General features: G+C 41.9%; 1 protein-coding gene across 3 annotated transcripts; it reads right to left on the bottom strand.

Annotated features, from left to right (window-relative positions):
* Positions 1-305: 305 nt before the first annotated feature.
* Positions 306-27,802, bottom strand: TCP11 (t-complex 11). Of its 3 annotated transcripts, XM_029243045.1 has the most exons (9): positions 27,663-27,797; positions 24,746-24,842; positions 19,863-19,983; positions 4,010-4,230; positions 3,137-3,273; positions 2,660-2,877; positions 2,387-2,568; positions 1,469-1,635; positions 306-731 (listed from the first exon to the last, which is right to left on the bottom strand). In XM_029243045.1, the coding sequence occupies exons 1-9, from the start codon at positions 27,784-27,786 to the stop codon at positions 499-501; spliced, it is 1,500 nt and encodes a 499-aa protein (XP_029098878.1). In that variant the 5' UTR covers positions 27,787-27,797; the 3' UTR covers positions 306-498. The 3 variants fall into 3 exon arrangements, with proteins under 3 accessions (XP_029098878.1, XP_029098879.1, XP_029098880.1); XM_029243046.1 differs by lacking the exon at positions 24,746-24,842 and having other exon boundaries at positions 27,663-27,802; XM_029243047.1 differs by lacking the exons at positions 19,863-19,983; positions 24,746-24,842; positions 27,663-27,797 and having other exon boundaries at positions 515-750; positions 4,010-4,164.
* Positions 27,803-27,959: the final 157 nt, after the last annotated feature.

Genomic DNA, 27,959 nt, shown 5'->3' with positions numbered 1-27,959 from the left:
TTTCTAGTAACTTTTTTCAATCACACCCAATCCTGAGAACTGAATTAGACAAAACCAATTTCTGACTTCCAGAAATATACTCACATTTTGGATAATTCCACAGAATTCTCAGAGCCCTCAGAGAAATGCTTTACCCTCAGAGAAAATGTTATATAATGTTATAGTACCTGCGTGTCTTGGCTTCTCAGCTTTGCGTGCTGAAGGCAGCACCTGGAGGAAAAACCAGGGCCTGCCGGCTGCTCACTAGTGGGGGGCCGAGGACACAGGGCCTGGCCACGGCTGCCGCACAGGAAGCATGGGGTTTGCTTGCAGTTCAGAAGTTTATTAGTGAATGAGTCTGGGCCAGCCAGTGGTTACACGCTTGGTCACTGCAGGGCAGTGCACTGGCTGCAGACGGGGAGAGGGCTTGCTGCTCTGCTGGTCACTGGTGATGTCACCCCAAGAGAATGATGGGCTTCTCTCCTGGGTCCAAGGTACCAGGGCTTGGAGCCAGTGCCATCAGAGAGACCCCACTTCTGTCTCCGGTGCCTGGGCTGGGGGGATGAGGGTCTTTAAGATCTCCATGTAGAAGGGGCCAAACACCTGCTGATTGTGGTGTGTCAAGCTGACGAACTTCTGGCCCAGTTCTGCCAGCTCTGCCTCAATGAGGGTAAGGCCTCCAGGGAGGTCTAGCAGAGACCGCTGCACACCAAGAACCAAACAGCATTTGAGGAACAAGTGGATCCGCTGACCTGTGAGCAGGAATAGACAGTGAGAAGGGAAAGAGCAAACAACTTTCAGGGAGAAACACTGCCCCCTGCACTCTACTCACCCAAGTTCAAAGTTAACTGAGATATTCACTGGCCTACCCACTCACCTAGACATAAGGAAATTTGTTTTGTTTGGGAAGGGGGCTGCTACCTAACTCCCAAGGACAAAGCAAAGATCCAAAACTAGTGGGCTAGCACATGTCTACTCAAAAGATTCCTTACGTAGTCATCAGTTAAATCCTGGTATCTGACATAACAGGAGGATCTTTGACTGACCCTTCAGATGGCTGAGGTAGGTTAAGAGCAAGGTCAAGTTCATGGCCACCATTCCAACATGGGACAGGGGGAACCCCTGCTTTGGGAACATGTCCTCCAGCCTAATTCGGCATCATCTTCTTGTTGGCAGGGAGTGGGTGTCACATGTCTTAGACTGCAGCCAAAAATGACCCAGAAGGCCAGGGATGACTTAACCAGATTGGCTGGACAGTATGCCATACCTAGAAGCCATGAATTCCTGGTACAAATCTTCCTTCAACCATAGAGTCAGTCTTTAAACTAAAAGGGATATATTTTCAACCCAGCATTATGCAACAACTAAAGCCTACACAGTGACTTGCCCAATCATCATGTCCTTTGTGGTTATATGGTTCAGTAAGCACCTTCCAGTGGGGGGACTGGCTCTCCCCTCAGCATTCCCACCACCCCACAGGCATGCTCACCAATGACACTGTGGACACAGTTCTCCTTCTTGGTGATGTTCTGGAGCTCTCCTATCAGCGATGCTGTGTTGTCGCTGCTCAGAGCGGCAAGGCCCATGTTCTGGAGGCTCTGATGGATTTCCTGAGACACCTGTTCACTCACAGTCAGCATAGCCTCCTCCTCAGGCCTAGACCGCGAAGGAGAGTAAGCTGGTACCCAGGGGTGGCCCTGAGCCCCGAAGCTCCACACCAGAAGTTGGGCCTATGTGAGGGAGATGCCCAGCCACCCTTCGGCCCTCACCCCAGGCCCTGGAAGCACAGAGTCCAGTGGGTAGGGTCAGTGTCTTCACTGTTACCCTCCAGATACTGACTTCTTCCTCTGTATGATACCATGTTCTTCTTCTTAGAAAACAAGATAAACTATAAGATCAACTCTGGACAAGGGTTTCGTATCCACACAGTATTCTTTAGCCCCATGGGATTTATTCATATATGCACATTTTTAACACTTTCTTGGACATTTTCCATGGTCATTTGTCCTACTCTCACCAATTACAATGACAAACCTGGCCTTCTGATTCCGCTTTTTCCTTTGGTGTGACACCCTGCACTCAGTGGATATTCAATCAACATTGCTGACTGGCCGACTCCTGGAGATACGTACGACCAGCCCACTCAACTAGATAAAGACTCTTCTGTAGCAAGCAAGATAATGAATCATTTTATAGTAAACTATCCTCCATACTACCCTTTTGGAAGAAAGTTTTATTTTTCTTTGTTACAAGACTCAAGGCCACTTATGGAAAGATACCAGCAATCTTTGTGAATGATTCCAAAGGGCCTTTCTGGGGTTTGTTGCGGAACGTAAGGCATCCTTCATTACCTGCCTGTGCCTTCATATCACCTGTCGTTACTCTAAAAAAGACCTATGCAACTCACCTGGACTTCAACTCCTCCATCAGGGCTTTGGTTATGCGTTTCAGCTTATCCACAAACTGAGGCGAGCCAAACAGAACACTGCCAGAGAAGCTGCTGGCCACTAGCAAGACCGAGGCCAGGATGGTTAACTGGCGCAGCTGGGCCTCCAGCTCCTGCAGCTGGGCTCTGTCCATCAGCAGGGTCTGGGGAAGCAGGCAGAGTGGGTCAGGAGAGGAGGGTCCCCATGCAAGTCCTCAGTCCCGGACAACAAGGCAAGGCCCCCCACAGTCCTACCTCAGGGAACTCTTCATCTTCGGGGTGCCAGAGGAGGAGGTTCAGGAAGCCCTGGGACAGCACCATTTTGGGGCTGAGGGGCTCCGGGCTGTTGGCTGCCTCACTTGGAGAGGGGCAGACCACACTGGAGGAGTTGGGAGTGTCAGGGCAGCTAGGCGGCGGCGTGGAGAGGTCTGCCACCGCTCGGGTCAGCCACTTGGTAGTGTGATCGAGGAGGCCTGTGACAGGAAGAGCGCGTAATCATCTTCGGCTCCCACGTCCCGAGGCCTTGGGACGAAGATTCAAGATCTCCTCCTCCTCAGTAAGTAAACGCTTTGGTGGGGGAAGTCTTTCTGGCTTAGATTAACTATTCCTTCTGCCACCCCCATCTGAGGAAGAAACTTTCTGCTCCTAAAAAGAGGCAGAGTACTCTCTCACATCATTAAAGTCAGACCCAAAGACATATTCCCTGCTCCTGCCCTCGAGTTATATACATACTAGACTGCTTGTTGAGGAGTTCCTGAAATTTAGCTCGTTCACACTGGACGGAACGTTCCTGCAGTTGGGGCTGAAGGCTCCGGATAGTGTAGTTCACCATGTCCATTTTCATCAGGCCCAGAACCTGGAAGATTCCTCTGACACAGGAGGAAATAGATATTTATACTATGAAAGGAAATCCAGTGAGGGGGAACCTACACAAGATATCATTAAATCACCATATTCTAGAGGTAGGAGGGGCTTTAAAACTAACTTCGTCCTGCCTCCTAAATTTACAAAAGATGGCACTGAGGCCTAGGACCCAAGGCCCAGAGTGAGTAAGTGAGTGAGTGGCAGAGCTAGGAACAGATAAGTCTCTGGATGCTAAAGCCTTCAGACCTTTCCACAACAGTCATTCTATGTCTCCTAAAAAAAGAGCAGTCAGTGGAAGGAAACACACCAGCATGCCGACGAATCTCTCTGGGAAGTGGGATTTTAGCTGATGCTATTTCTGATGCTATTTTTGGACAATTCACTTTTTTTTTTTTTTTTTAACTTTCTGGGTCATGGTTTCTATAGCTCTGAAAAAGGGGTAACCTCCCATCCCTATCCCCCATATTGTGTGAAATGCAATAAGAAAACCTGGGATGTTTGAATTCCTTAGAAGAAAGGATTACATACTCCAATGATTTATGGTAGGATGGTGTATAGGGGGCCAATCAATCTAAGGCCATCTTTGGAAAAGAAAAGCTAATAGACCAGAGAAAAGAGGAGTTAGTCAGGTCTTCAGTAGGGAAGAGCCAGCCAAGACAGAGGCTGTGACCCAGTGTCCGGCCCAGCTGTGCCCGGCCCAGGGGCTGAGGCAGGTTTCAAGAAACTGGTCAAGTTTCACACCTCAGTAACCGAACAGGGTCTGTGATGTTCTCTAGTTTCTGCACTGCTTCATCTCGAACTGGTGCACACAGCAGAGTCATCATGTTGAGAATGTACTTAGAGAGATGAGGGACATTCAGGGCCCCATGTTCTGCTTCCTGCTTAAGGAGGTTCATGTCCAGGGCTTCTTCAATCTCACTTCTTAGGCGGTTCTGGCGTGGTAATAGCAGTGACAGCAAGATCTGCCCAGGAAAGAAAGTCAAAGAAGTTGCTTTCTGTTCAGAGCCCCAAACTTTCTCTAATGGACAATCCCTTTAGCCAAAGACATCTCAGCCTACGTCTTTTAAGGATCAAGAAGTCATGGAAAATAGTATGGAGGTTCCTTTAAAAACTAAAAATAGAGCTTCCATATGATCCAGCAATCCCACTCCTGGACGTATATCCAGAGAAAACCATAATTCAAAATGATATATGCACCCCTATGTTCACTGCAGCACTATTTACAATAGCCAGGACGTGGAATCAACCTAAATGTCTATTGACAGAGGAATGGATAAAGAAGATGTCATACATATATATATACAGAATATTACTCAGCCATAAAAAAGAACAAAATAATATCATTTGCACTGATGGACCTAGAGAGTGTCATACTGAGTGAAGTCAGACAGAGAAAGACAAAGATCATATGATATGGCTTATATGTGGAATCTAAAAAATGGTACAAATGAACCTCTTTACAAAACAGAAATAGAGTCACAGCTGTAGAAAACAAACTTATGGTTGTGAGGGGGAAAACAGCAGTGGTGCGGGGGGATAAATTGGGAGACGGGGATTGACATATACACAATAGTATATATAAAATAGATAGCTAATAAGGACCCACTGTATAGCGCAGGGAACTCTTCTCAATACTCTGTAATGACCTATATGGGAAATAATCTAAAAAAGAGTGGATATATGTATATGTATAACTGATTCACTCTGCTGTACAGCAGAAACTAACACAACATTGTAAATCAGCTATACTCCAATAAAAATTAAACCAAAAAAAAAGTTAGGTCCCTAAATTTCCTAGAGGATATTATTTATCTTTGTTTAGGGGCCAATGACAGTTCGAGGGTTTAGGGGATCACTGATAGCAACAGTATATCATTTTCTATGCAGATTGAGATAAAGAGATGAATAGAGTCAAGGGGTATGGTAAAAAGAAATGCAAGGTACAACAAATATAAAATACACACCATCACACAGTGGTGAGGTACTCTTAATTTACCAAAGGAAGCATTTTTTAGATTATTTTACTTCAAAGGGCAAGAATAAAATAGGCAAAGGAACTGTTAAAAGTCCCTTGAGAGATTGGCTCAAGATGGCGGAGTAGAAGGACGTGCTCTCACTCCCTCTTGCGAAAGCACCGGAATCACAACTAACTGCTGAATAATCATCGACAGGAAGACACTGGAACTCACCAAAAAAGATACCCCACATCCAAAGACAAAGGAGAAGCCACAGTGAGACGGTAGGAGGGGCGCAATCACAATAAAATCAAATCCCATAACTGGTGGGTGGGTGATTCACAAACTGGAGAACACTTATACCACAAAAGCCCACCCACTGGAGTGAAGGTTCTGAACCCCATGTGAGGCTTCCCAACCTGGGGGTCCGGCAACAGGAGTAATTCCTAGAGAATCAGACTTTGAAGGCTAGAGGGATTTGATTGCAGGACTTCGACAGGACTGGGGGAAACAGAGACACCACTCTTGGAGCGCACACACAAAGTAGTGTGTGCATCGGGACCCAGGGGAAGGAGCAGTGACCCCATAGGAGACTGAACCAGACCTACCTGCTAGTGTTGGAGGTTCTCCTGCAGAGGCGGGGGGTGGCTGTGTTTCACCGTGAACAAGGACACTGGCAGCAGAAGTTCTGGGAAGTACTCCTTGGCGTGAGCCCTCCCAGGGTCCACCATTAGCCCCACCAAAGAGCCTGGGTAGGCTACTGTGTTGGGTCTCCTCAGGCCAAACAACCAACAGGGAGGGAACCCAGCCCCACCCATCAGCAGACAGGCAGATTAAAGTTTTACTGAGCTGTGCCCACCAGAGCAACAGCCAGCTCTACCCACCACCAGTCCCTCCCATTGGGAAACTTGCACAAGCCTCTTAGATAGCCTCATCCACCAGAGGGCAGACAGCAGAAGCAAGGACTACAATCCTGCAGCCTGTGGAACAAAAACCACATTCACAGAAAGATAGACATGATGAAAAGGCAGAGGGCTATGTACCGGATGAAGTGACAAGATAAAACCCCAGGAAAACAACTAAATGAAGTGGAGATAGGCAACCTTCCAGAAAAAGAATTCAGAATAATGATAGTGAAGATGATCCAGGACCTCCGAAAAAGAATGGAGGCAAAGATCGAGAAGATGCAAGAAATGTTTAGCAAAGACCTAGAAGAATTAAAGAACAAACAAACAGAGATGAACAATACAACAACTGAAATGAAAAATACACTAGAAGGAATCAATAGCAGAATAACTGAGGCAGAAGAACGGATAAGTGACCTGGAAGACAGAATGGTGGAATTCACTGATGCAGAACAGAATAAAGAAAAAAGAATGAAAAGAAATGAAGACAGCCTAAGAAACCTTTGGGACAACATTAAACGCAACAACATTCACATTATAGGGGTCCCAGAAGGAGAAGAGAGAGAGAAAGGACCTGAGAAAATATTTGAAGAGATTATAGTCGAAAACTTCCCTAACATGGGAAAGGAAATAGCCACCCAAGTCCAGGAAGAACAGAGAGTCCCATACAGGATAAATCCAAGGAGAAACATGCCGAGACACATAGTAATCAAATTGGCAAAAATTAAAGACAAAGAAAAATTATTGAAACCAGTAAGGGAAAAACGACAAATAACATATAAGGGAACTCCCATAAGGTTAACAGCTGATTTCTCAGCAGAAACACTACAAGCCAGAAGGGAGTGGCATGACATATTTAAAGTGATGAAAGGGAAGAACCTATAAACAAGATTACCCTTCCCAGCAAGGATCTCACTCAGATTTGCTGGAGAAATCAAAAGCTTTACAGACAAGCAAAAGCTCAGAGAATTCAGCACCACCAAACCAGCTCTACAACAAATGCTAAAGGAACTTCTCTAAGTGGGAAACACAAGAGAAGAAAAGGACCTACAAAAACAAACCCAAAACAATTAAGGAAATGGTAATAGGAACATACATATCGATAATTACCTTAAACGTGAATGGATTAAATGCTCCAACAAAAAGACACAGGCTCGCTGAATGGATACAAAAACAAGACCCATATATATGCCGTCTACAAGAGACCCACTTCAGACCTAGGGACACATACAGACTGAAAGTGAGGGGATGGAAAAAGATATTCCATGGAAATCAAAAGAAAGCTGGAGTAGCAATACTCATAGCAGATAAAATAGACTTTAAAATAAAGAATGTTACAAGAGACAAGGAAGGACACTACATAATGATCAAGGCATCAATCCAAGAGGATATAACAATTATAAATATATATGCACCCAACATAGGAGCACCTCAATACATAAGGCAACTGCTAACAGCTATAAAAGAGGAAATCAACAGTAACACAATAATAGTGGGGGACTTCTAACCCTCACTTATACCAATGGACAGATCATCCAAACAGACAATTAATAAGGAAACACAAGCTTTAAATGACACAATAGACCAGACTGATTTAATTGATATTTATAGGACATTCCATCCAAAAACAGCACATTACACTTTCTTAAGTGCGCACGGAACATTCACCAGGATAGATCACATCTTGGGTCACAAATCAAGCCTCAGTAAATTTAAGAAAATTGAAATCATATCAAGCATCTTTTCTGACCACAACACTTTGAGAAACAAATTACAGGGAAAAAAACGTTAAAAGCACAAACACATGGAGGCTAAACAATACGTTACTAAATAACCACAAGATCACTGAAGAAATCAAAGAGGAAATCAAAAACTACCTAGAGACAAATTACAATGAAAACACGATGATCCAAAACCTATGGGATGCAGCAAAAGCAGTTCTAAGAGGGAAGTTTATAGCAATACAAGACTACCTCAAGAAACAAGAAAAATCTCAAATAAACAATCTAACGTTACACCTAAAGGAACTAGAGAAAGAAGAACAAACAAAACCCAAAGTTAGCAGAAGGAAAGAAATCATAAAGATCAGAGCAGAAATAACTGAAATAGAAACAAAGAAAACAATAGCAAAGATCAATAAAACTAAAAGCTGGTTCTTTGAGAAGATAAACAAAATTGATAAACCATTAGCCAGACTCATCAAGAAAAAGAGTGAGAGGACTCAAATAAAATTAGAAATGAAAAGGGAGAAGTTACAACAGACACCGCAGAAATACAAAGCATCCTAAGAGACTACTACAAGCAACTCTATGCCAATAAAATGGACAACCTGGAAGAAATGGACAAATTCTTACAAAGGTATAAGCTTCCAAGACTGAACCAGGAAGAAATAGAAAATACGAACAGAACAATCACAAGTAATGAAATTGAAACACTGATTAAAAATCTTCCAACAAACAAAAGTCCAGGACCAGATGGCTTCACAGGAGAATTCTATCAAACATTTAGAGAAGAGCTAACACCTATCCTTCTCAAACTCTTCCAAAAAAACTGCAGAGGAAGGAACACTCCCAAACTCATTCTATGAGGCCACCATCATCACCCTGATACCAAAACCAGACAAAGATACTACAAAAAAAGAAAATTACAGACCAATATCACTGATGAATATAGATGCAAAAATCCTCAACAAAATACTAGCAAACAGACTCCAACAACACATTGAAAGGATCATACACCATGATCAAGTGGGATTTATCCCAGGGATGCAAGCCTTCTTCAATATATGCAAATCAATCAATGTGATAAACCATATTAACAAATTGAAGAAGAAAAAACATATGATCATCTGAATAGATGCAGAAAAAGCTTTTGACAAGATTCAACACCATTTATGATAAAAACTCTCCAGAAAGTGAGCATAGAGGGAAACTACCTCAACATAATAAAGGCCATATACGACAAACCCACAGCAAACATCATTCTCAATGGTGAAAAACTGAAAGCACTTCCTCCAAGATCAGGAAGAAGACAAGGATGTCCACTCTCGCCACTATTATTCAACATAGTTTTGGAAGTCCCAGCCGCCGCAATCAGAGAAGAAAAAGAAATAAAAGGAATACAAATTGGAAAAGAGCAAGTAAAACTGTCACTGTTTGCAGATGACATGATACTATAGAGATTCCTAAAGAGATTCCTATATAGAGATTCCTAAAGATGCATCCAGAAAACTACTAGAGCTAATCAATGATTAATTTGGTAAAGTAGCAGGATACAAAATCAATGCACAGAAATATCCTTCATTCCTATACACTAATGATGAAAAATCTGAAAAAGAAATTAAGGAAACACTCCCATTTACTACTGCAACAAAAAGACTAAAACAGCTAGGAATAAACCTACCTAGGGAGACAAAAGACCTGTATGCAGAAAACTATAAGACACTGATGAAAGAAATTAAAGATGATACCAACAGATGGAGAGATATACCATGTTCTTGGATTGGAAGAATCAATATCATGAAAATAACTATATTACAGAAAGCAATCTACAGATTCAATGCAATCCCTATCAAATTACCAATGGCATTTTCTACAGAACTAGAACAAATCATCTTAAAATTTGTATGGAGACACAAAAGACCCCGAATAGCCAAAGCAGTCTTGAGGGAAAAAAACAGAGCTGGAGGAATCAGACTCCCTGACTTCAGACTACACGACAAAGCTACAGTAATCAAGATAATATGGTACTGGCACAAAAACAGAAATATAGATCAATGGAACAGGATAGAAAGCCCAGAGATAAACCCACGCACCTATGGTCAACTAATCTGTGACAAAGGAGGCAAGGATATACAATGGAGAAAAGACAGTCTCTTCAATAAGTGGTGCTGGGAAAACTTGATAGCTACATGTAAAAGAATGAAATTAGAACACTCCATAAAACCATACACAAAAATAAACTCAAAATGGATTAGAGACCTAAATGTAAGACCAGACACTATAAAGCTCTTACAGGAAAACTTAGGAAGGACACTCTTTGACATAAATCACAGCAAGATCTTTTTTGATCCACCTCCTAGAGTAATGGAAATCAAACCAAAAATAAACAAATGGGACATAATGAAACTTAAAAGCTTTTGCACAACAAAGGAAAACATAAACAAGACGAAAAGACAACCCTCAGAATGGGAGAAAATATTTGCAAATGAATCAACAAAGGATTAATCTCTAAAATATACAAACAGCTCATGCAGCTCAATATTATAAAAACAAACAACGCAATCCAAAAATGGGCAGAAGACCTAAATAGACATTTCTCCAAAGAGACATATAGATGGCCAAGAAGCACATGAAAAGCTGCTCAACATCACTAATTATTAGAGAAATGCAAATCAAAACTACAATGAGGTAACACCTCACACCAGTTAGAATGGGCATCATCAGAAAATCTACAAACAACAAATGCTGGAGAGGGTGTGGAGAGACGGGAACCCTCTTGCACTGTTGGTGGGAATGTAAATTGATACAGCCGCAATGGAGAACAGTACGGAGGTTCCTTAAAAAACTAAAAATAGAATTACCATATGACCCAGCAATCCCACTACTGGGCATATACCCTGAGAAAACCATAATTCAAAAAGAAACATGTATCACAATGTTCACTGTAGCACTATTTACAATAGCCAGGTCATGGAAGCAACCTAAATGCCCATCGACAGATGAATAGATAAAGAAGATGTGGTAGATATATACAATGGAATAGTACTCAGCCATATAAAGGAAGGGAATTGGGTGATATGCAGAGACGTGGATGAACCTATAGACTGTCATACAGAGTGAAGTAAGTCAGAAGGAGAAAAACAAATATCTTGTGTTAGCTCATATATGTGGAACCTAGAAAAATGGTACAGATGAACCAGTTTGCAGGGCAGACATTGAGACACACATGTAGAGAACAAACGTATGGACACCAAGGGGGGAAAGTGGCAGTGGGGGGTGGTGGTGGTGTGATGAATTGGGAGATTGGGATTGACATGTATACACTGATGTGTGTAAAATGGATGACTAGTAAGAACGTGCTGTATAAAAAATGAATTAAAAAAAAAACTTGAAGTATAAAATTAAAAAGTCCCTTGAAATAGACTATTAACCTAAAAATATAAGTCCCCTGTGGACAGAGACTCTCTTATTCATCTCTGTGGCTCTGTAACATCTAGACAGTGGTGGTGGTGAGGGATAGGGTTGTTTAATTTAATGAAACACTGTGTTGTCACAGCAAGATCCCAACTGTTTAGCTGCATCTTAAACAAATAAAAGTTGCTCCATACTATCCATTTAAATGACAAAGTATGCCAGTTATCCACTTGGAGCCTCTCAGTTCCAAATCTACCCATCAGTGCCTACTCTGAGAAAATGGTGCTGGGCCCTTTAAATATTTTTCCTTTGCTGGCTGGCACAATGTTAAGTTGTCATAGTAGATAGTGCTAAAGAGACAATGCAAGAGGAAGACGTCTTCCTTCCTGGGTCTGGTGTGCTCCTGTCAGCAAGCTCCTGCAGCGCAGCGGCTTCTCTTTGTTCGAATTACTATGTGGTTTCTTTTGCCTGATTGGACCCTGACTGATACAAAATCTGTACCATGAGTGAGGTTTGAACTCAAATGGCCATATGTCCACTGGATTTGATGAGCAGAAAGTAGGAAGTACCTTAGATGCCTTAGAAAAACATGCAAACTAGAGGATGGCAGATAATCCCTACAAGAATTGGGCAGCTGGTGACCTCAGTGCAGTTGCTAGAGTTTCAGTGGTCTGAGCTTGTCAAGCTTTCCACTCCAAGATGAAAAGTAAGTTGCTGTACCTCAAACCACCCATCATGAAAAAAGGCACAACACTTGTAGGACTTTGTGGATGTGGTAGGCAACATACACCACATCTGAGGTTGCTACTGCGACACTCATTTAGAGTCACTCACAAGGTTGCCAATTTCAAGTGGAACCAAGTAAGACTAGGCTCTGCAGCAGGTTCAGGCTGCTATACAAGTGACTCTACCATTTAGGCCTGATCCAGCAGACTCAATGATACTTGAAGTGTCCGTGGCGAGTAAGGATGCTGTCCAGAGCCCTGGCAAACACCAACAGGAACATCATAGCACAGACTTCTAGGATTTGGGAGCAAATCTATGCCCTCTTCTGCAGATAACTATTTGCCTTTTGAGAAACAGTTTCTGGCTTGTGCCTGACCCTTGGCAGAAAGTAAACACCGCACCACAGGACACTGGGTGACCATGTGGCCTGAGATTCCCACCAGGAACTCGGTGTTGTCTGAACTACCTAGCCACAAGACTGGACATGCACCACAGCAATCTATCATCAGATGAAAATGACCCATAAGAGACCAAGCACAGACATACAAGGACAGACATACAGACCAGATTAGAATAGACGGCCCAGAAATAAAACCTGGACATATGGTCAAATGATTTTTGAGAACAACGCCAAGACCATTCAATGGGGAAAGGACAGTCTTTTCAACAAATGGTACTGGGGAAACTGGATATCCACATGCAAAAGAATGAAGTTGGGGCTTCCCTGGTGGCGCAGTGGTTGAGAGTCCACCTGCCGATGCAGGGGACACGGGTTCGTGCCCCGGCCCGGGAGGATCCCACATGCTGCGGAGCGGCTGGGCCCGTGAGCCATGGCTGCTGAGCCTGCGCATCCGGAGCCTGTGCTCCGCAACGGGAGAGGCCACAACAGTGAGAGGCCCGCGTACCGCAAAAAAAAAAAAAGAAGAATGAAGTTGAACCTTACCTACACCAAATAAAAAATTAACTCAAAATGGGTGGAAGACCTAAACGTAACAGCTAAAATTCTGAAATTCTCAGAAGAAAATAGGAGTAAATCTTCATAATCTTGGATTTCATAAGATATGACACCAAAAGCAGAAGCAACCATAGACTGGATAAATGGGGCTTCATTAAAATTAAAACTTTTGTGCATCAAGGTACACTATCAAGAAAGTGAAAAACTACCCACAGAATGGAAGACAACATCAGCAAATCAGTTATCAGACAAGGGTCAACTATCCAGAATGTTTAAGGAACTCTTACAACTCAACAACAAAAAGACAACTCAATTTTAAAATGGGCAAAGGACTTGAGTAAATATTTCTCCAAAGATGACGCAGAAGAGGGCATCAAGCACATGAAGATGCTCAACATCATTAGCCACTAGGGAAATGCAAATCAAAACCACATTAAGATTCCACTTCATACAGGCTGTGCCATGGGAAGATCTATAATTTTTTTTAGAAAAGGAAAATAAATGTTGAAAAATAAGTGAAAATGTGGAGAAATTGGAATACTCATACATTTCTGGTGGGAATGTAAAATGGTAAGTCACTGTGGAAAACAGTTTAGTGATTTCTCAATAAATTAAATATAGAATTATCACATGACTCAACAATTCCACTCCAGGGTATATATTCCAAAGACTGGAAAAGAGATGTTCAAACAAAGACTTCTACACAAATGTTCATAGCAGCACTACTCCCAACAGCAAAAATGTGAAAACAGAAATGTCCATCAACAGATGAATGGGGACTTCCCTGGTGGTCCACTGGCTAAGACTCCGTGCTCCCAATGCAGGGGGCCCGGGTTCAATCCCTGGTCAGGAAACTAGATCCCACATGCTGCAACTAAGAGTCCACATGCCACAACTAAAAAAAGACCCTGAAGAGAATAGAAAGCCCAAAGATAAACCCATGCACATATGATCACCTCATCTTTGACAAAGGAGGCAAGAATATACAATGGAGGAAAAACAGCCTCTTCAGTAAGTGGTGCTGGGAAAAATTGATAGATACATGTAAAAGAATGAAATCAGAACACACCCTAACACCAAACACAAAAATAAACTCAAAATGGATTAAAGACCTAAATGTAAGGCCAGACACTATAAAACTCTTAGAGGAAAGCATAGGTAGAACACTCTATGACATAAATCACAGCAAGATCCTTCTTGACCCACCTCCAAGAATAAGGGAAATAAAAACAAAAATAAACAAATGGGACCTAATGAAACTTCAAAGCTTTTGCACAGCAAAGGAAACCATAAACAAGACCAAAAGACAGCCCTCAGAATGGGAGAAAATATTTGCAAATGAAGCAACTGACAAAATATTAATCTCCAAAATATACAAGCAGCTCATGCAGCTCAATATCAAAAAAACAAACAACGCAATCCAAAAATGGACAGAAGACCTAAATAGACATTTCTCCAAAGAAGACATACAGATGGCCAACAAATGCATGAAAAAATGCTCAACATCATTAATCATTAGAGAAATGCAAATCAAAACCACAATGAGGTATCACCTCACACCAGTCAGAATGGCCATCATCAAAAAATCTACGAACAATAAATGCTGGAGAGAGTGTGGAGAAAAGGGAACCCTCCTGCCCTGTTGGTGGGAATGTAAATTCATAGAGCCACTGTAGAGAACAGTATGGAGCTTCCTTGAAAAACTAAAAATAGAACTACCATATGACCCAGCAATCCTGCTACTGGGAATATACCCTGAGAAAGTCATAATTCAAAAAGACACATGCACCCCAATGTTCACTGCAGCACTATTTACGATAGCCAGGTCACAGAAGCAACCTGAATGCCCTCCAACAGACGAATGGATAAAGAAGATGTGGTGGCAGATGAATAATCCCCAGTATATCTGCCACCAGCTTTTATGGCCCCAGCATGAGCCACAGCCAACCCAACCTCCCCAGGAGACCCACCAAGACCAGCGGTCTTTTCAAGCTAATTGCCGAATCCGAAGCTGTGTAGAGGGGACCTGTGTTTTGTACTTCTAACATCCTTTGATGGACCAGCTTCCAGCTTTAAGTCAAATAGCTTTAGAGTTTAGCCCTAAGAGTGATTAAGAATCTGCCTGCCAATGCAGGGGACATGGGTTTGAGCCCTGCTCTGGGAAGATCCCACATGCCGTGGAGCAGCTAAGCCCGTATGCCACAACTATTGATCCTGCGCTCTGGAGCCTGCGAGCCACAACTGCTGAAGCCCGCGCGCCTAGAGCCCATGCTCCGCAACAAGAGAGGCCACCACAGTGAGAGGCCTGCGCACTGCAGCAAGGAGTGGCCCCTGCTTGCTGCAACTAGAGAAAACCTGCGTGCAGCAACGAAGACCCAATGCAGGCAAAAATAAGTAAATAAATAAATAAATTTATTTTTTTTAAAAAAAGATGTGGAACATATATATAATAGAATATTACTCAGCCATAAAAAGGAAGAAATTGGGTCATTTGTAGAGACGTGGATGGATCTAGAGACTGTCATACAGAGTGAAGTAAGTCAGAAAGAGAAAAACAAATATCGTATATTAACACATATATGTGGAAACTAGAAAAATGGTACAGATGAACTGGTTTGCAGGGCAGAAATAGAGACACAGATATAGAGAACAAACGTATGGACACCAAGGGGGGAAAGCAGTGGGGGGCGGTGGTGGTATGATGAATTGGGCGATTGGGATTGACATATATACACTAATATGTATAAAATGGATAACTAATAAGAACCTACTGTATAAAAAATAAATAAAATAAAATTCAAAAAATAAATAAAAGGAAAGTGGATCAAAAAAAAATCTAGAAACAATAAATGCTGGAGAGGGTGTGGAGAAAAGGGAACCCTCCTGCACTGTTGGTGGGAATGTAAATTGATACAGCCACTACGGAGAACAGTATGGAGGTTCCTTGTAAAACTAAAAATAGAACTACCATATGACCCAGCAATCCCACTACTGGGCATATACACTGAGAAAACCATAATTCAAAAAGATATATGCACCACAATGTACACTGCAGCTCTATTTACAATAGTCAGGACATGGAAGCAACCTAAATGTCCATCAACAGATGAATGGATAAAGAAGATGTGGCACTTATATACAATGGAATATTACTCAACCATAAAAAGGAACGAAACTGAGTTATTTGTAGTGAGATGGATGGACCTAGAATCTGTCATACAGAGTGAAATAAGTCAGAAAGAGAAAAACAAATGCCGTATGCTAACACATACATATGGAATTTTTTAAAAAGCAGCACTGATGAACCTAGTGGCAGGGCAGGAATAAAGACACAGACGTAGAGAATGGATTTGAGGGCATGCGGGGGAAGGGGAAGCTGGGATTAAGTGAGACAGTAGCACTGACATATATACACTACGAAATGTAAAATGGATGGCTAGTGGGAAGCTGCTGCAGAGCACAGGGAGGTCAACTTGATGCTCTGTGACAACCTAGAGGGATGGGATAGGGAGAGTGGGAGGGAGCCTCAAGAGGAAGGGGATATGGGGATATATGTATACACATAGCTGATTCACTTTGTTATACAGCAGAAACTAACACAACCTTGTAAAGCATTTATACTCCAATAAAGATGTGAAAAAAAAAAATCCCGCATGCTCCAACTGAAGATGCTGCAACTAAGATGTGACGTGGCCAAAACCAAACCAAAACAACAAATGAATGGATAAACAAAATGTGGTATATCCATACAATGGAATATTTTCAGCCATAAAAAGGGACGAAGTTCTGATCCACACTGCAATGTGGATGAACCTTGAAAACATGCTAAGTAAAATTTGCCATATGTAAAAGGACAAATGTTGTATGATTCCACTTATATGAGGAATCTAGAGTAGTCAAATTCCTAGAGACAGAAGGTAATATAGAAGTTACCAGGCACTGGGGGAAAAGGGGCCTGAAGAGTTACTGTGTAATGGGTAGAGTTTCTGTGTGGGAAGATGAAACGTACTGGAAATGGACAGTGGTGATGACTGCACCACACTGTGAATGTACTTAATGCCACTGAATTGTAACACTTAACATTATTAAAACGGTAAAAATTTTGTTTACCATAATAAAAAAAATCCTAAAAAGCACAAACGACTAAGTTGGTAATGTGGCACCATTCCCCAGGGGGGATCAGCCAGCCACCTGCAGCGGATGACTTCTTTGGATCTCTTCCTTCGTGGAGGGGGCGGAGATTCACCCTCCATGGAATAGACGCATTCTGAATATGGAGCTGTCTTCCCTGTCTGCACTACTTCTGTCAGCACCAACATCCATATACTCACAAAATTTCACAGAATACCTTATCCTCTGTCCTGGGTCCTGGTATGCCCCACAGCATTGCATCTAATCAAGGAGCTCATTTTACAGCCAAGAAAGTACAGCAATGGGTTCATACCCACATACCCCTCACGGAGAGTCGACTGGTCTTAACTGAAAAGTGGAATGGCTTATTGAAGACTCAGTTACAGCATTAGTTGAGAGATAATATCCTGAAAGGAAGAGGTTCTGTCTTATAAGATGCAATATATACTTTGAATCAAAACCATTATGCAGTGCTATTCCCTAAAGCCAGAATACATGGTCCCAGGAATCAAGGGGTGGAAGTAGGACTGGTTCCTCTCACCATTATATCTAATAACCTACTTGCAGAATTTTTATTTCCCCTCCTGCCAACTTTGGGCTCTGCTGATTTGGGAGGAATGCTTACATTGGTTCCAATGAATTAGAAGATGAGACTACCCCCCTGGTCATTTTGGGCTCCCTATACCACTGAACCAACAAGGTAAAAAAGGAGTTCCTCTATGGACTAGAGTAATTGATCCTGAGTACTAAGGAGAAACTGGGTTGCTTCTACACAATGGGAACAAGAAGGACTGTGTCTGGAACCCAGAAGATTCTAAGGTACCTTTTGATACTTCCATACCCAATAATATAGGTCAAGGGAAAACCACAACATACAAACAACAAAAGCAAAACGCCCAAGGACTCAGACTCTTTGGCAATGAAGGTTTGAGTCACTCCATCAGATAAAGAACCCCAGCAGCTAAGGACAAGGGAAATATGGAATGACTAGTAAAATGAAGCCATAGATACCAACTACAGCCTCAGGACCAATTACAGAAACGAAGACCATACATTTTCTCTTTGCTTGTTATAAGCATGGCTTTATTTGTACATGCTAACCATTTTCTTCTCTCTCCATCCCGTTATTATTTTTTTTAATTTTTATTTTATATTGGAGTATAGTTGATTTACAAGTTTTGTCAGTTTCAGGTGTACAGCAAAGTGATTCAGTTATACATATATCTTTTTCAGATTCCTTTCCCATTTAGGTTATTACAGAATAATTGAGTAGAGTTCTCTGTGCTATACAGTAGATCCTTGATGATTTTCTGTTTTATATATAGTAGTGTGTATACATTGCTGCAAATGGCATTATTTCATTCTTCATTTATGGCTGAGTAATATTCCATTGTATATGTGTACCATATCTTCTTTATCCATTCATCTGTCTATGGACATTAAGGTTGCTTCCATGTCCTGGCTATTGTAAATAGTGCTGCAGTGAACATTTGGGGTGCACGTATCTTTTGAATTATGGTTTTCTCTGGATATACGCCCAGGAGTGGGATTGCAGAATCATATGATAGCTCTATTTTTAGTTTTTTAAGGAACCTCCATTATTATTTTATACACAGGTTGTTGGAAGTTAAATTTTACAGTTTAGCCTGTAGGTAATATTCAGTGAGACTATGACTGAATATGAGGTATATCATAGACAGCAACGGTTATAACTGTTGGGAATGTGAGTTTCCTCATTTGGGGAAAAGGATAAGAACTTGTAAGACATATAGCTTTTTTTTTTTTTTTTTTGCGGTACGCGGGCCTCTCACTGTTGTGGCCTCTCCCGTTGCGGAGCACAGGCGCCAGACGCGCAGGCTCAGCGGCCATGGCTCACAGGCCCAGCCGCTCCGCGGCATGTGGGATCTTCCTGGACCGGGGCACGAACCCGTGTCCCCTGCATCGGCAGGCGGACTCTCAACCACTGCGCCACCAGGGAAGCCCGGCAGGCAGATTCTTAACCACTGCGCCTCCAAGGAAGTCCCTACCTGTTTGCTTTTTCAAGGCCAGCTGGAAAGTCTCTCTCTCCAGCTTTCTAAGATAAAGTCTTACATAATGAAATGTAATCCTGGGAGTAACATCCCATCACCTTTGCCATATTCTAGTGATTAAAAGTAAGTTTTAGATCTCATCCACACTCAAGGAGAGAGGATTATACAAGGGCATGGATCACTGGGGGTCACCTTAGGGTGTCTCCACCACATACTAGAAAGACATTGCAAAAGGCAAGAGCTTTTCTTCCTGGTTCTGGAATGCTCACATGGCAGGTTCCTATAGTACATGTGGCTCTGCAGGCAGCTGGCTCCTACAGCTGAGAGGCTTCTCTAGTGCTGGGCTCTGCAGAGAAAGTGGCTGCTTCTCCAGGGCCAGCTCCTGCAGTACACGGTGGTCAGCAGCACACACAGGCCAGCAACCTCCCCTGGCACAGACATGCCCTCAAATGAGTAACTGGGTCCTTGGGTTTTCCCCATCCCCTGGGGATGAGAAAGGATTCTCCTTATGTCTGATATTCCAGTAGAGTTTTCTTTGCTTCTTACTAGCCCAAAGCCTTCATTTCTCCAATTCCCTGTTATAATAATTTTTATATTAAAACTTCTTTGTTGAAATTACTGTGCGATTTCTGTCTATTGATTAGACTCTGACTGATTCATGGACCATGTTCAGTTAGGATTTGCTAGCCACTGACATTCCAGTGAGTGGGGGCTGTCTAGGAACTTTACATCTACAAATAAAAGGTTCGTCACTCACCTCTTTAATTTCTCTTAGGAGTTCAAGAGCACAGCTGAAGTCTGGAGGAATAGCTAATAATTGCTCTTCCAGATGATCCCAAAAGGCATTGTGCATTGTCTCCTTGACCCTGCCTTCCAGACTGTAAGAAGGTTAAATGAACAAATTACTTTCTCTACTCAAAAATTGCCAAAAGGTCATTATCTCCTAAGCCCCAAACAGTGTTTGATATGATCAAAGACCATTATACAGACAGGGAAAGGCCAGGAACTATGTTTGGACAGTAGCAGAGCTGAATAAGCTGGGGTTAAACTTGGATGTCAGGGCACCAGCACAACCTCTCAGAAGGGCTCCTTGTGGTTCCAGCACAGCCCGCCCTCTGCAGTAGGAAGAACCCTGAATAGAGATCGGGCTGAACTTTAGCACTGATTTTGCATTTAGCTTAGAAAAGATGTGACTTAGTTTCCCTTTATGTACACATATAGCAATGAACTAAATGATCTTTCACTTTCTTATAGACCTAAAATCTAGGAAAGGATTTTCCTTCTTTGATAACACCTGAATATCTATAGATACTTCCAAATCAGCAGGTCGAAAATTGAATTCACTATTTTCCCCTTCCAAACCTGTTCCTCCTGTATTCCCAATTTCAATGGCACTACCATGTAGCCAGTCATGGAAGCCAGAAATATCCGTCTTTTTCCCCCCACTCAAAAAAAAAAAAAAAAAAAAAAAAAAAAAGGGACTTCCCTGGTGGCACAATAGGTAAGAATCTGCCTGCCAATGCAGCGGACATAGGTTCGATCCCTAGTCCAGGAAGATCCCACATGCCGCAGAGCAACTAAGCCCATGCGCCACAACTACTGAGCCTGTGCTCTAAAGCCTGTGAGCTACAACTACTGAGCCCGCGTACTGCAACTACTGAAGCCCACGCGCCTAGAGCCCATGCTCCACAAGAAGAGAAGCCACCGCACTGAGAAGCCCACGCACCGCAACAAAGAGTAGCCCCCAATAGCCAACTAGAGAAAGCCAACGCACAGCAACGAAGACCCAATGCAGCCAAAAATAAATAAATAAATAATTTTTAAAAACGTTAAAAACAAACAAACAAAAACCAGAAGCAAAGGTAATTCAATTAGAAAGGATAGTCTTTTCAACAAATGGTGCTAGAACAACTGGACATCCACATGCAAAAATATGAATCTAGATACAGATCTTACACCTTCCACAAATAGATCATAGACCTAAATGTAAAACATAAAACTCTAAAACTTCTAGAAGATAACAGGAGAAATCTAGGTGATCTTGGGTTTGGCAACGACCTTTTAGATACAACACCAAAAGAAAGATCCATGAAAGAAAAAATTGGTAAGTTGGGCTTCATTAAAATTAAGAACTGCTCTGTGAGAGACAAGAGAATGACAAGGCAAGCTCCAATCTTCGCAAAGCACATATCTGATAAAGAACTAGTATCCAAAATATACAAAGAACTCTTAAAATTCAACAATAAAACAACCCAATTTTAAAACAGGGAAAGGTCTGAACTGACACCTCACCAAAGTATTGATATATATACAAATGGCATATAAGCATACGAAAAGATGTTCAACCTCACATCTCATTAGGGAATTGTAAATCAAAGTAACAATGAGATACCACTACACACCTATTAGAATAGCCAAAATCCAAAACACTGACAATACCAAATGCTGACAAGGACGGGGAGCAACAGGAACTCTCATTCATTGCTGGTAGAAATGCAAAGTGTTAAGACCGTCACTCTGGAAGATGGTTCCACAGTTTCTAACAAAATTAAACATACTCTTTCCATACAATCCAACAATAGTGCTCCCTGGTATTTACTCAAATGAGTTGAAAGCTTATGTCCACACAAAAACCTGCACATGGACATTTATAGCAGCTTTATTCATAAATGCCAAAACTTGGAAGCAACCAAGAGGTCAACACTAAAAAGAAATGCACTATCCAGCCCCCAAAAGACATGGAGGAACCTTAAATGCATATTGCTAATTGAAAGAATCCAATCTGAAAAGGCTACATACTATATGATTCCAACTATAAGAAATTCAGAAAAACCTATGGAGACTGTAAAAAGATCAGTGGTTGCCAAGGGTTTCAGAGCGAGGGAGGGAAGGATGAATAGGTCGAACACAGGGGATTTTTAGGGCAGTGAAATTACTCTGTGTGATACAGAAATGGTGAATACATGTCATTATACATTTTTCAAAACCCACAGAATATACAACACGAAAAGTGAACACCAGTGTAAACTTGAGTTAATAATAATGTATTAATACTGGATCATCAATTGTAACAAATATACTACATTGATATAAAATATAAATAATAGAGGAAACTGTGTGCAGGGGAACGTGAGAACTCTATTTTCCATCACTTTTCTGTAAAACTCAACTATGCTAAAAAATCGTCTATTAATATTTTAAAAGGAATTAATTTTCCTCTGACCTTTATTTAAATGATTTCTCTGACCTATACAGTTAGACTAATAAGAAGAAAAAGAATCATTTGAAAATTCTGAGGCTGTACCTAGTCATTGCCAAATAGTGATTGGTTTTCTGGCATTAAACGTCCCCCCTTAGTAATGCATGCTCCTTGTAAAACAAACAAAAGCAATACAAAGATGAATAAAACAAAAATCAGAATTCCTCTCCCAACACACCAATCGCAATCAGCAGAGGTAACCAACTATAATCTAATAGTCTGTTGTGTACTGTAATTGTTCTTAAAGCTTTTCCCCTCACCCTATTTGTCCAACCCATCTTCCAAGTTCCATAAATTTTGCTTTTTAAATGTCTCTGGAATCCATTCCCTCCTACCATCATCTCTTACCTGGACTACTACATTAGGCCATTAACTGGTCCCTCTGTCTTCAGTCTTGTCTCTTTTTAATCTGTTCCCCACCAATTCATTCTAAAATCAATGATTTTTCTAAGATGCAACTCCGATCATGAGGTCATGCTCAAAGTCCTTTGGGGCTTCCCATCACCAGCAGTATACACGGCTCATATGACCCTTCCTGATATTGCTCTACCTCCCTTTCAAATTTACCTCCTCCTACCTCACAATACCCTGTGCTCAATCACATCAAGATACTTGTTCAGTTCACACCATTGTGCCTCCAACATGATTCCTCTGCCAGGAGCATTCCTTCCCACCCAGACCACCTCTAAGACTCAAGTCATCATAGGCTAAATCTTCCTCCATAGGCAAATCTTCTCTGATCTTTAGGCAGCTGAGAACGTTCATTGCACTCTATTCACACAGCTCTGAGTGAACTTATCACTTTCTGTTATTCATCTGTCTCTCTTACAAAAGCTTCTTGACAGCAAAGACAGTGTCTTATTTATTTATAGCTGTAGCTACCTCTATCCCCAGAACTCAACATTTTTCCTGCCACATAATAAGGACTCAACAAATGCCTGATGAATGAATGCCCAAACATGGGATTCCCCCTAGGAACCTACAATTGTAATTAACTTCATCCTATGAGCCCAAAGTAAAGCCAACTGCCAATAAGGAGTGACCTCAAACTCGATTTCAACCTTTTTCCTGATATAAATTTTGTATTACCTTACTTGAAAACCCAGCTCTGAATAGTACTATTTCCCCTGCTTCATTTCTCCCTCTCTCATTTCCTCTACTCTTTTTTCCTCCTCTCCTGCCAGCAACAGAAACATCTAAGCAGTGAGAGAGATGCTAGAGGATCTGGGTTTTGGTGAAAACCTGTTCCCAGAGAAGCTGTGCTTGACATGGACATCTGCTGGCAAGAGCAGATCAGACCAGGAAGACCAGGGCAGCAACTTGTGGCAGAGGACAGCACTTTAGTAAGAGTCCCTGAAGCTGATAAATGACAAAAACATTTAAGGAAATTGACTTATCACAAGCTGCCATCACACATCTGTCTATTGGTGGGAAATCAGAACTGTTTTAAAATGTAAAATCTGACAATGAATTTACCCACTTAACTGCCAATAAAGCAGCAAGTCATACTTACAGAATGGTTCTTATTTATTGCAATGTCAATATAGCTAAGAAGAATGAAAAATAAGGCTTGATGGGGGTGGGTTCTGATCTTGATTCACAAATTAAGCTGATTTATGAAGTGGGGAATGGGGGTGCGGGTGAGGAGTTGAGGGGGCAGTTGAAAACACCACAATGAGAAAATTGATCTTTTTATCTGTGCCTGTTTAAATCTGTGATCACATAGAGAGTAACTGATAAGACAGGAGCCATGTGGTAGGCAACCAATACCAATAAAATGACCCCAAAGATCTAGATCCCTGGTATTCACACCCTGGTGTAATCCGGTACCCTGGAGTGTGGTCTGGATTTATGGGTTCCTTTCTAGCAAACAGAATGTAGCAGAGGCCACGGACGTCACCCCTGAGGTTAGGTAACAAAAAGACGGTGGCTTCTGTCTTGGGCACCATCTCTCACCCACTTACTCTCTCGCTTTCTCACCCTGGTTGAGGGAAGGCAGCTGCTGTTTTGTGAGCCGCCCTATGGAGAGGCCCAGGTGGCAAGGAACTGAGGGCAGCTACTACAGGCTAATTCCTCCCCATCTGTCAGAGAAGATCTGAAATCCACCCTAACTATTTTATTATTAAGTGGGGGTCCCAAAGTGAACATCCCCAAAATTGCTTGGGTTTATTCACTGGTTAAGTAACATTTGCTTCTTGACCCTCTGATACTAATAATTACAATTTATTACTCTTCTGTTTCAGTTGCTGAGACCTCTAACGGCTTAGATTCAAGCACTGATTGTGTTATTAAATAAAAATGCTTTGAGTCTGGTCAGAATCCATTAGTGCTAAATGCCTATACCAGGATGAATAAAATGGGAAAATTAGAAGAGCCTGTACCTGCTTGGCGGCAAAACCTTCTCTTCCATGTGGAAATCATGATTCATCCCAATCTCCTTGCTCAGCTTGGAAACATCATTAACTGTATCTATCAGACCTGTGACAGAAAGAACACATGAGGTACACCTGAAACTAATGTTCTATGTCACTTATACCTCAACTGAAAAAAAAGAACTTATGGGGGACACCAGTGAATTCAAAGAAGTCTGAATTTCTATTTTATTCAGAGATTCACTCCACTGAGTAGGCTCCAAATTGAGATTCATCACAGTGACTTTATACACACTCATTCGACCATTCCAGTCAGTTATGTTTTCTGAACTCTAGGCCCCATGACAGAGCCTCTCAGTAGCCCAGCATGGGGGTAAGGGAGGACAAAGAAGCTATCTTATAAAAAAACAAAGTGAAACTGATTAAAAACCTTTCTCTTAAGAAATAAAATAATGAAGTGGCAAAGAAATAATTTGTGATTTGCAAAAATAACGTTTATCTAAGGATATTACGATTCCACTCTCCTCTTCCTGCCTCTGATGGAAGTCAAATTCTCCACACAGAGGGTACTGAATGGCGTCAATCTCACTTGGTCTTCTAAAGTAGTTTCCAGAATTTAGGATTTCACAGACTAGTAAATATCCAAAAAGATTTTGAGCAACTGACGACATCTTGCCAACTTTTTGTTCTGTCAGGTATGGATAGTATGAAATAAGCAAATAAAAAAATCCACTGTAGGTACTTCCCTGGTGGAGCAGTGGTTAAGATTCTGTGCTCCCAATGCAGGGGGCCCTGGTTCAATCCCTCGTCAGGGAACTAGATCCCACATGTATGTCACAACTAAAAGTGTGCATGCCACAACTGAGGAGCTGGTGAGCTACAACTAAGGAGCCCGCAAGCCGCAACTAAGACCTGGTGCAACCAAGAAAAAAAAAATCCACTCTACCACCACCAAAACCATTTCATAAAAGAAAAAGGATAGTTTAAACTCCCAAAAAGCGGAAAGGGAATACAGTCAGAAAAAAGACTAGTCCTGAAAATTGAATCAATTTAGCTTTAGGAAAAACTCATTACAATATCTTTATTTCATTTCACACAGTATGCTAAGAATTTTGTCACAAACCAGCTCTGGCATTTGGCAACCACTATTCTAAGTTCTTAGTACAGACCTACCTGATAGCATTCTTCCATAATTGGCGTACATGGTAGTTATTATTACTTGGTATAAAAGAGCTGCACACAATAAATCATATTTTCTCACTCTCTTTCAATGAAGCTTCAAAATTTGTTCACAAAAAAGTATTTGGCTCCAAGATGTGGAGGGGATATAAATGAACTAAGATTGGCCATGAGTTGATAATTGTTGAAGTTGGGTGATGAGTAAATGGGGGTTCATTATTCCAATCTCTCTACTTTTGTATATGTTTAAGTTTTCCATAAGCAAAAAGGTTTAAAAATGTAAAAAGGAAAAATTGCAGAAAAGAGGTTTCATAGGAGAATGCCTTTGTTCTTAGAAGAGACATGAAATATTTAGAGATAAAGTCATGACTAGAACTTCAAGAAAGAAAAAATACATACGTAAAATACAATAAGAGAAAAAAACAGTGTGGCAAATGTTAATGTGGGCATTCGTTGTTTTTTTTACTTTTCAACAGATTTGAAATATATCGAAATAAAAAGTTAAGGGTAAAAGGTGATTGTAAAATTTACCAAAAAGCCACCAGCAGAGTTTCCATTTAGGTAAATGTAAAGGTGAACTGAACCTTAGGTGGACGGGAAGTTCCCTTTATTTTTACAGTCTCTCTGAAGTCTTCAGTTTTGGCCAAAATGGCAAAACACAGTCAAATATGCAAACAGACGTACTGCTAATTCAGTAATGCAAAATCAGAACAAAGAGAAAATCTTCAAAGGGAGATTGAGCTGCTTGTAGCAGCTTATTGAAGGACTGGGGAAAATACACAGAAACACTTCCCAACTACAACAAACCAAAGCTCATAGCCTGCTTTGACAAGATCGTTGTCGCTCAAAAGTACCATAGCACTACGCAACTCCTACAGCTGTAAAATTCAGGAACAGGGAGGGTTCAAAGAGAAATTAGAAGTAAAAACTAAAATAGATTTTTAAAACCCAGATCCCAAGGACAAAGACATTTTCAAGATAATTTGGTAACTTAACCAAGTCAACCTGATATATAAAATTTCGAAATTATTAAAAAAAGAGGAGTTTGGTTATTCAGGTTAGAGAGTTGTATTGCCTAAATCAGGATTCCAAAGCACCCCATTTGCTGCTTTTCCTTAACCAGCAGCGACCCCGTGTGGCTACAAGAGAAAGAAATGCGATTGAATTTAAAGAATTTAACGCAGTTTGTTGCACGTGGACAGGCCTTCAGATTGATGACTGCTGAAATTGCCTGGTGATTATTACAAGGGAAATGCTGGATGAGTCCCAGTGAGATCAGACGTAAAGTGTGGAAGATACTTTGTGCCCCAATTGGAACTATAAAAGAACATCTCTTATAGTATGAGCTAAAGAGTATGAGGCCAGAGCAGCATTACTAATGCAGTCAACGAAGCGCCGAGAGAACACAATGCCCATCTGGGACCATTTCCGTTCTTTAAAATCTACCCCAGGTGTCTGCCATTTTCCACCTACAAATTCAAAATAAAAGAATACAAAGTTGGCTCTGAACTGACTCAACCTCACATCTTGTCAGATTCAAGAAATCGCTCTTGGGTCACACCCTTCTTCAGGACTAAAAACTCTGAAGATCTTCTGATCAACAGAGGGCCTGGGGCCTGAAAGCAGAGATTGGGGGCGGGGGGGGGATGAGGAAAAAGGGGGATAGAGAAGTGCGGCGCCGCGGGCTCCTTCCCACCTGACCCACACTAAGCACCCCGAGGGCCGGGGCCGGCGGGGCTGGACCTACGGAAAGGGTGGTCCTTGGGGCTGCTCATGTCTTCCCGGGTCGGTCCTGAGGTTTCGGGCTTACAGGGCCCGCTCTCTGCATCGCCAGGGTCCTTCAGGGGCACGTTTTCCTCCACGTCCGTCATTTTGCTGATGCAATCTGGGTGGGGGAGAAATAGGGCGCTGTGGGCGGCGAAGAAGGGGGCTCTCCAACTACCGAAGGGGTCTGGGGCCCGGCCAATCGCGCCCGACCTGGACAAACTAAGAGGAGGGTGGACAGCTTCAGCGTCTCTCGGGGACCGACAGGGGCAGAAGAGAC

Source organism: Monodon monoceros, unplaced genomic scaffold (assembly GCF_005190385.1).
Source record: "Monodon monoceros isolate NGI ecotype Baffin Bay Population unplaced genomic scaffold, NGI_Narwhal_1 Super_Scaffold_3, whole genome shotgun sequence".
NCBI lineage: Eukaryota > Metazoa > Chordata > Mammalia > Artiodactyla > Monodontidae > Monodon > Monodon monoceros.
Note: the sequence above shows the minus strand (reverse complement) of the source record. Positions and strands in the feature narration are given on the sequence as shown.

Excerpts from the sequence above, each read along its gene's own strand:
- TCP11 (XM_029243045.1), bottom strand. The coding sequence starts at position 27,786 with ATGACGGACGTGGAGGAAAACGTGCCCCTGAAGGACCCTGGCGATGCA. Across the intron at positions 4,231-19,862 it reads TCCTAAGAGAAATTAAAGAG|ATCTTGCTGTCACTGCTATT; the intron begins GTGAGTGACGAA and ends TTTCCTGGGCAG. Across the intron at positions 3,274-4,009 it reads GACCCTGTTCGGTTACTGAG|AGGAATCTTCCAGGTTCTGG; the intron begins GTGTGAAACTTG and ends CTCCTGTGTCAG.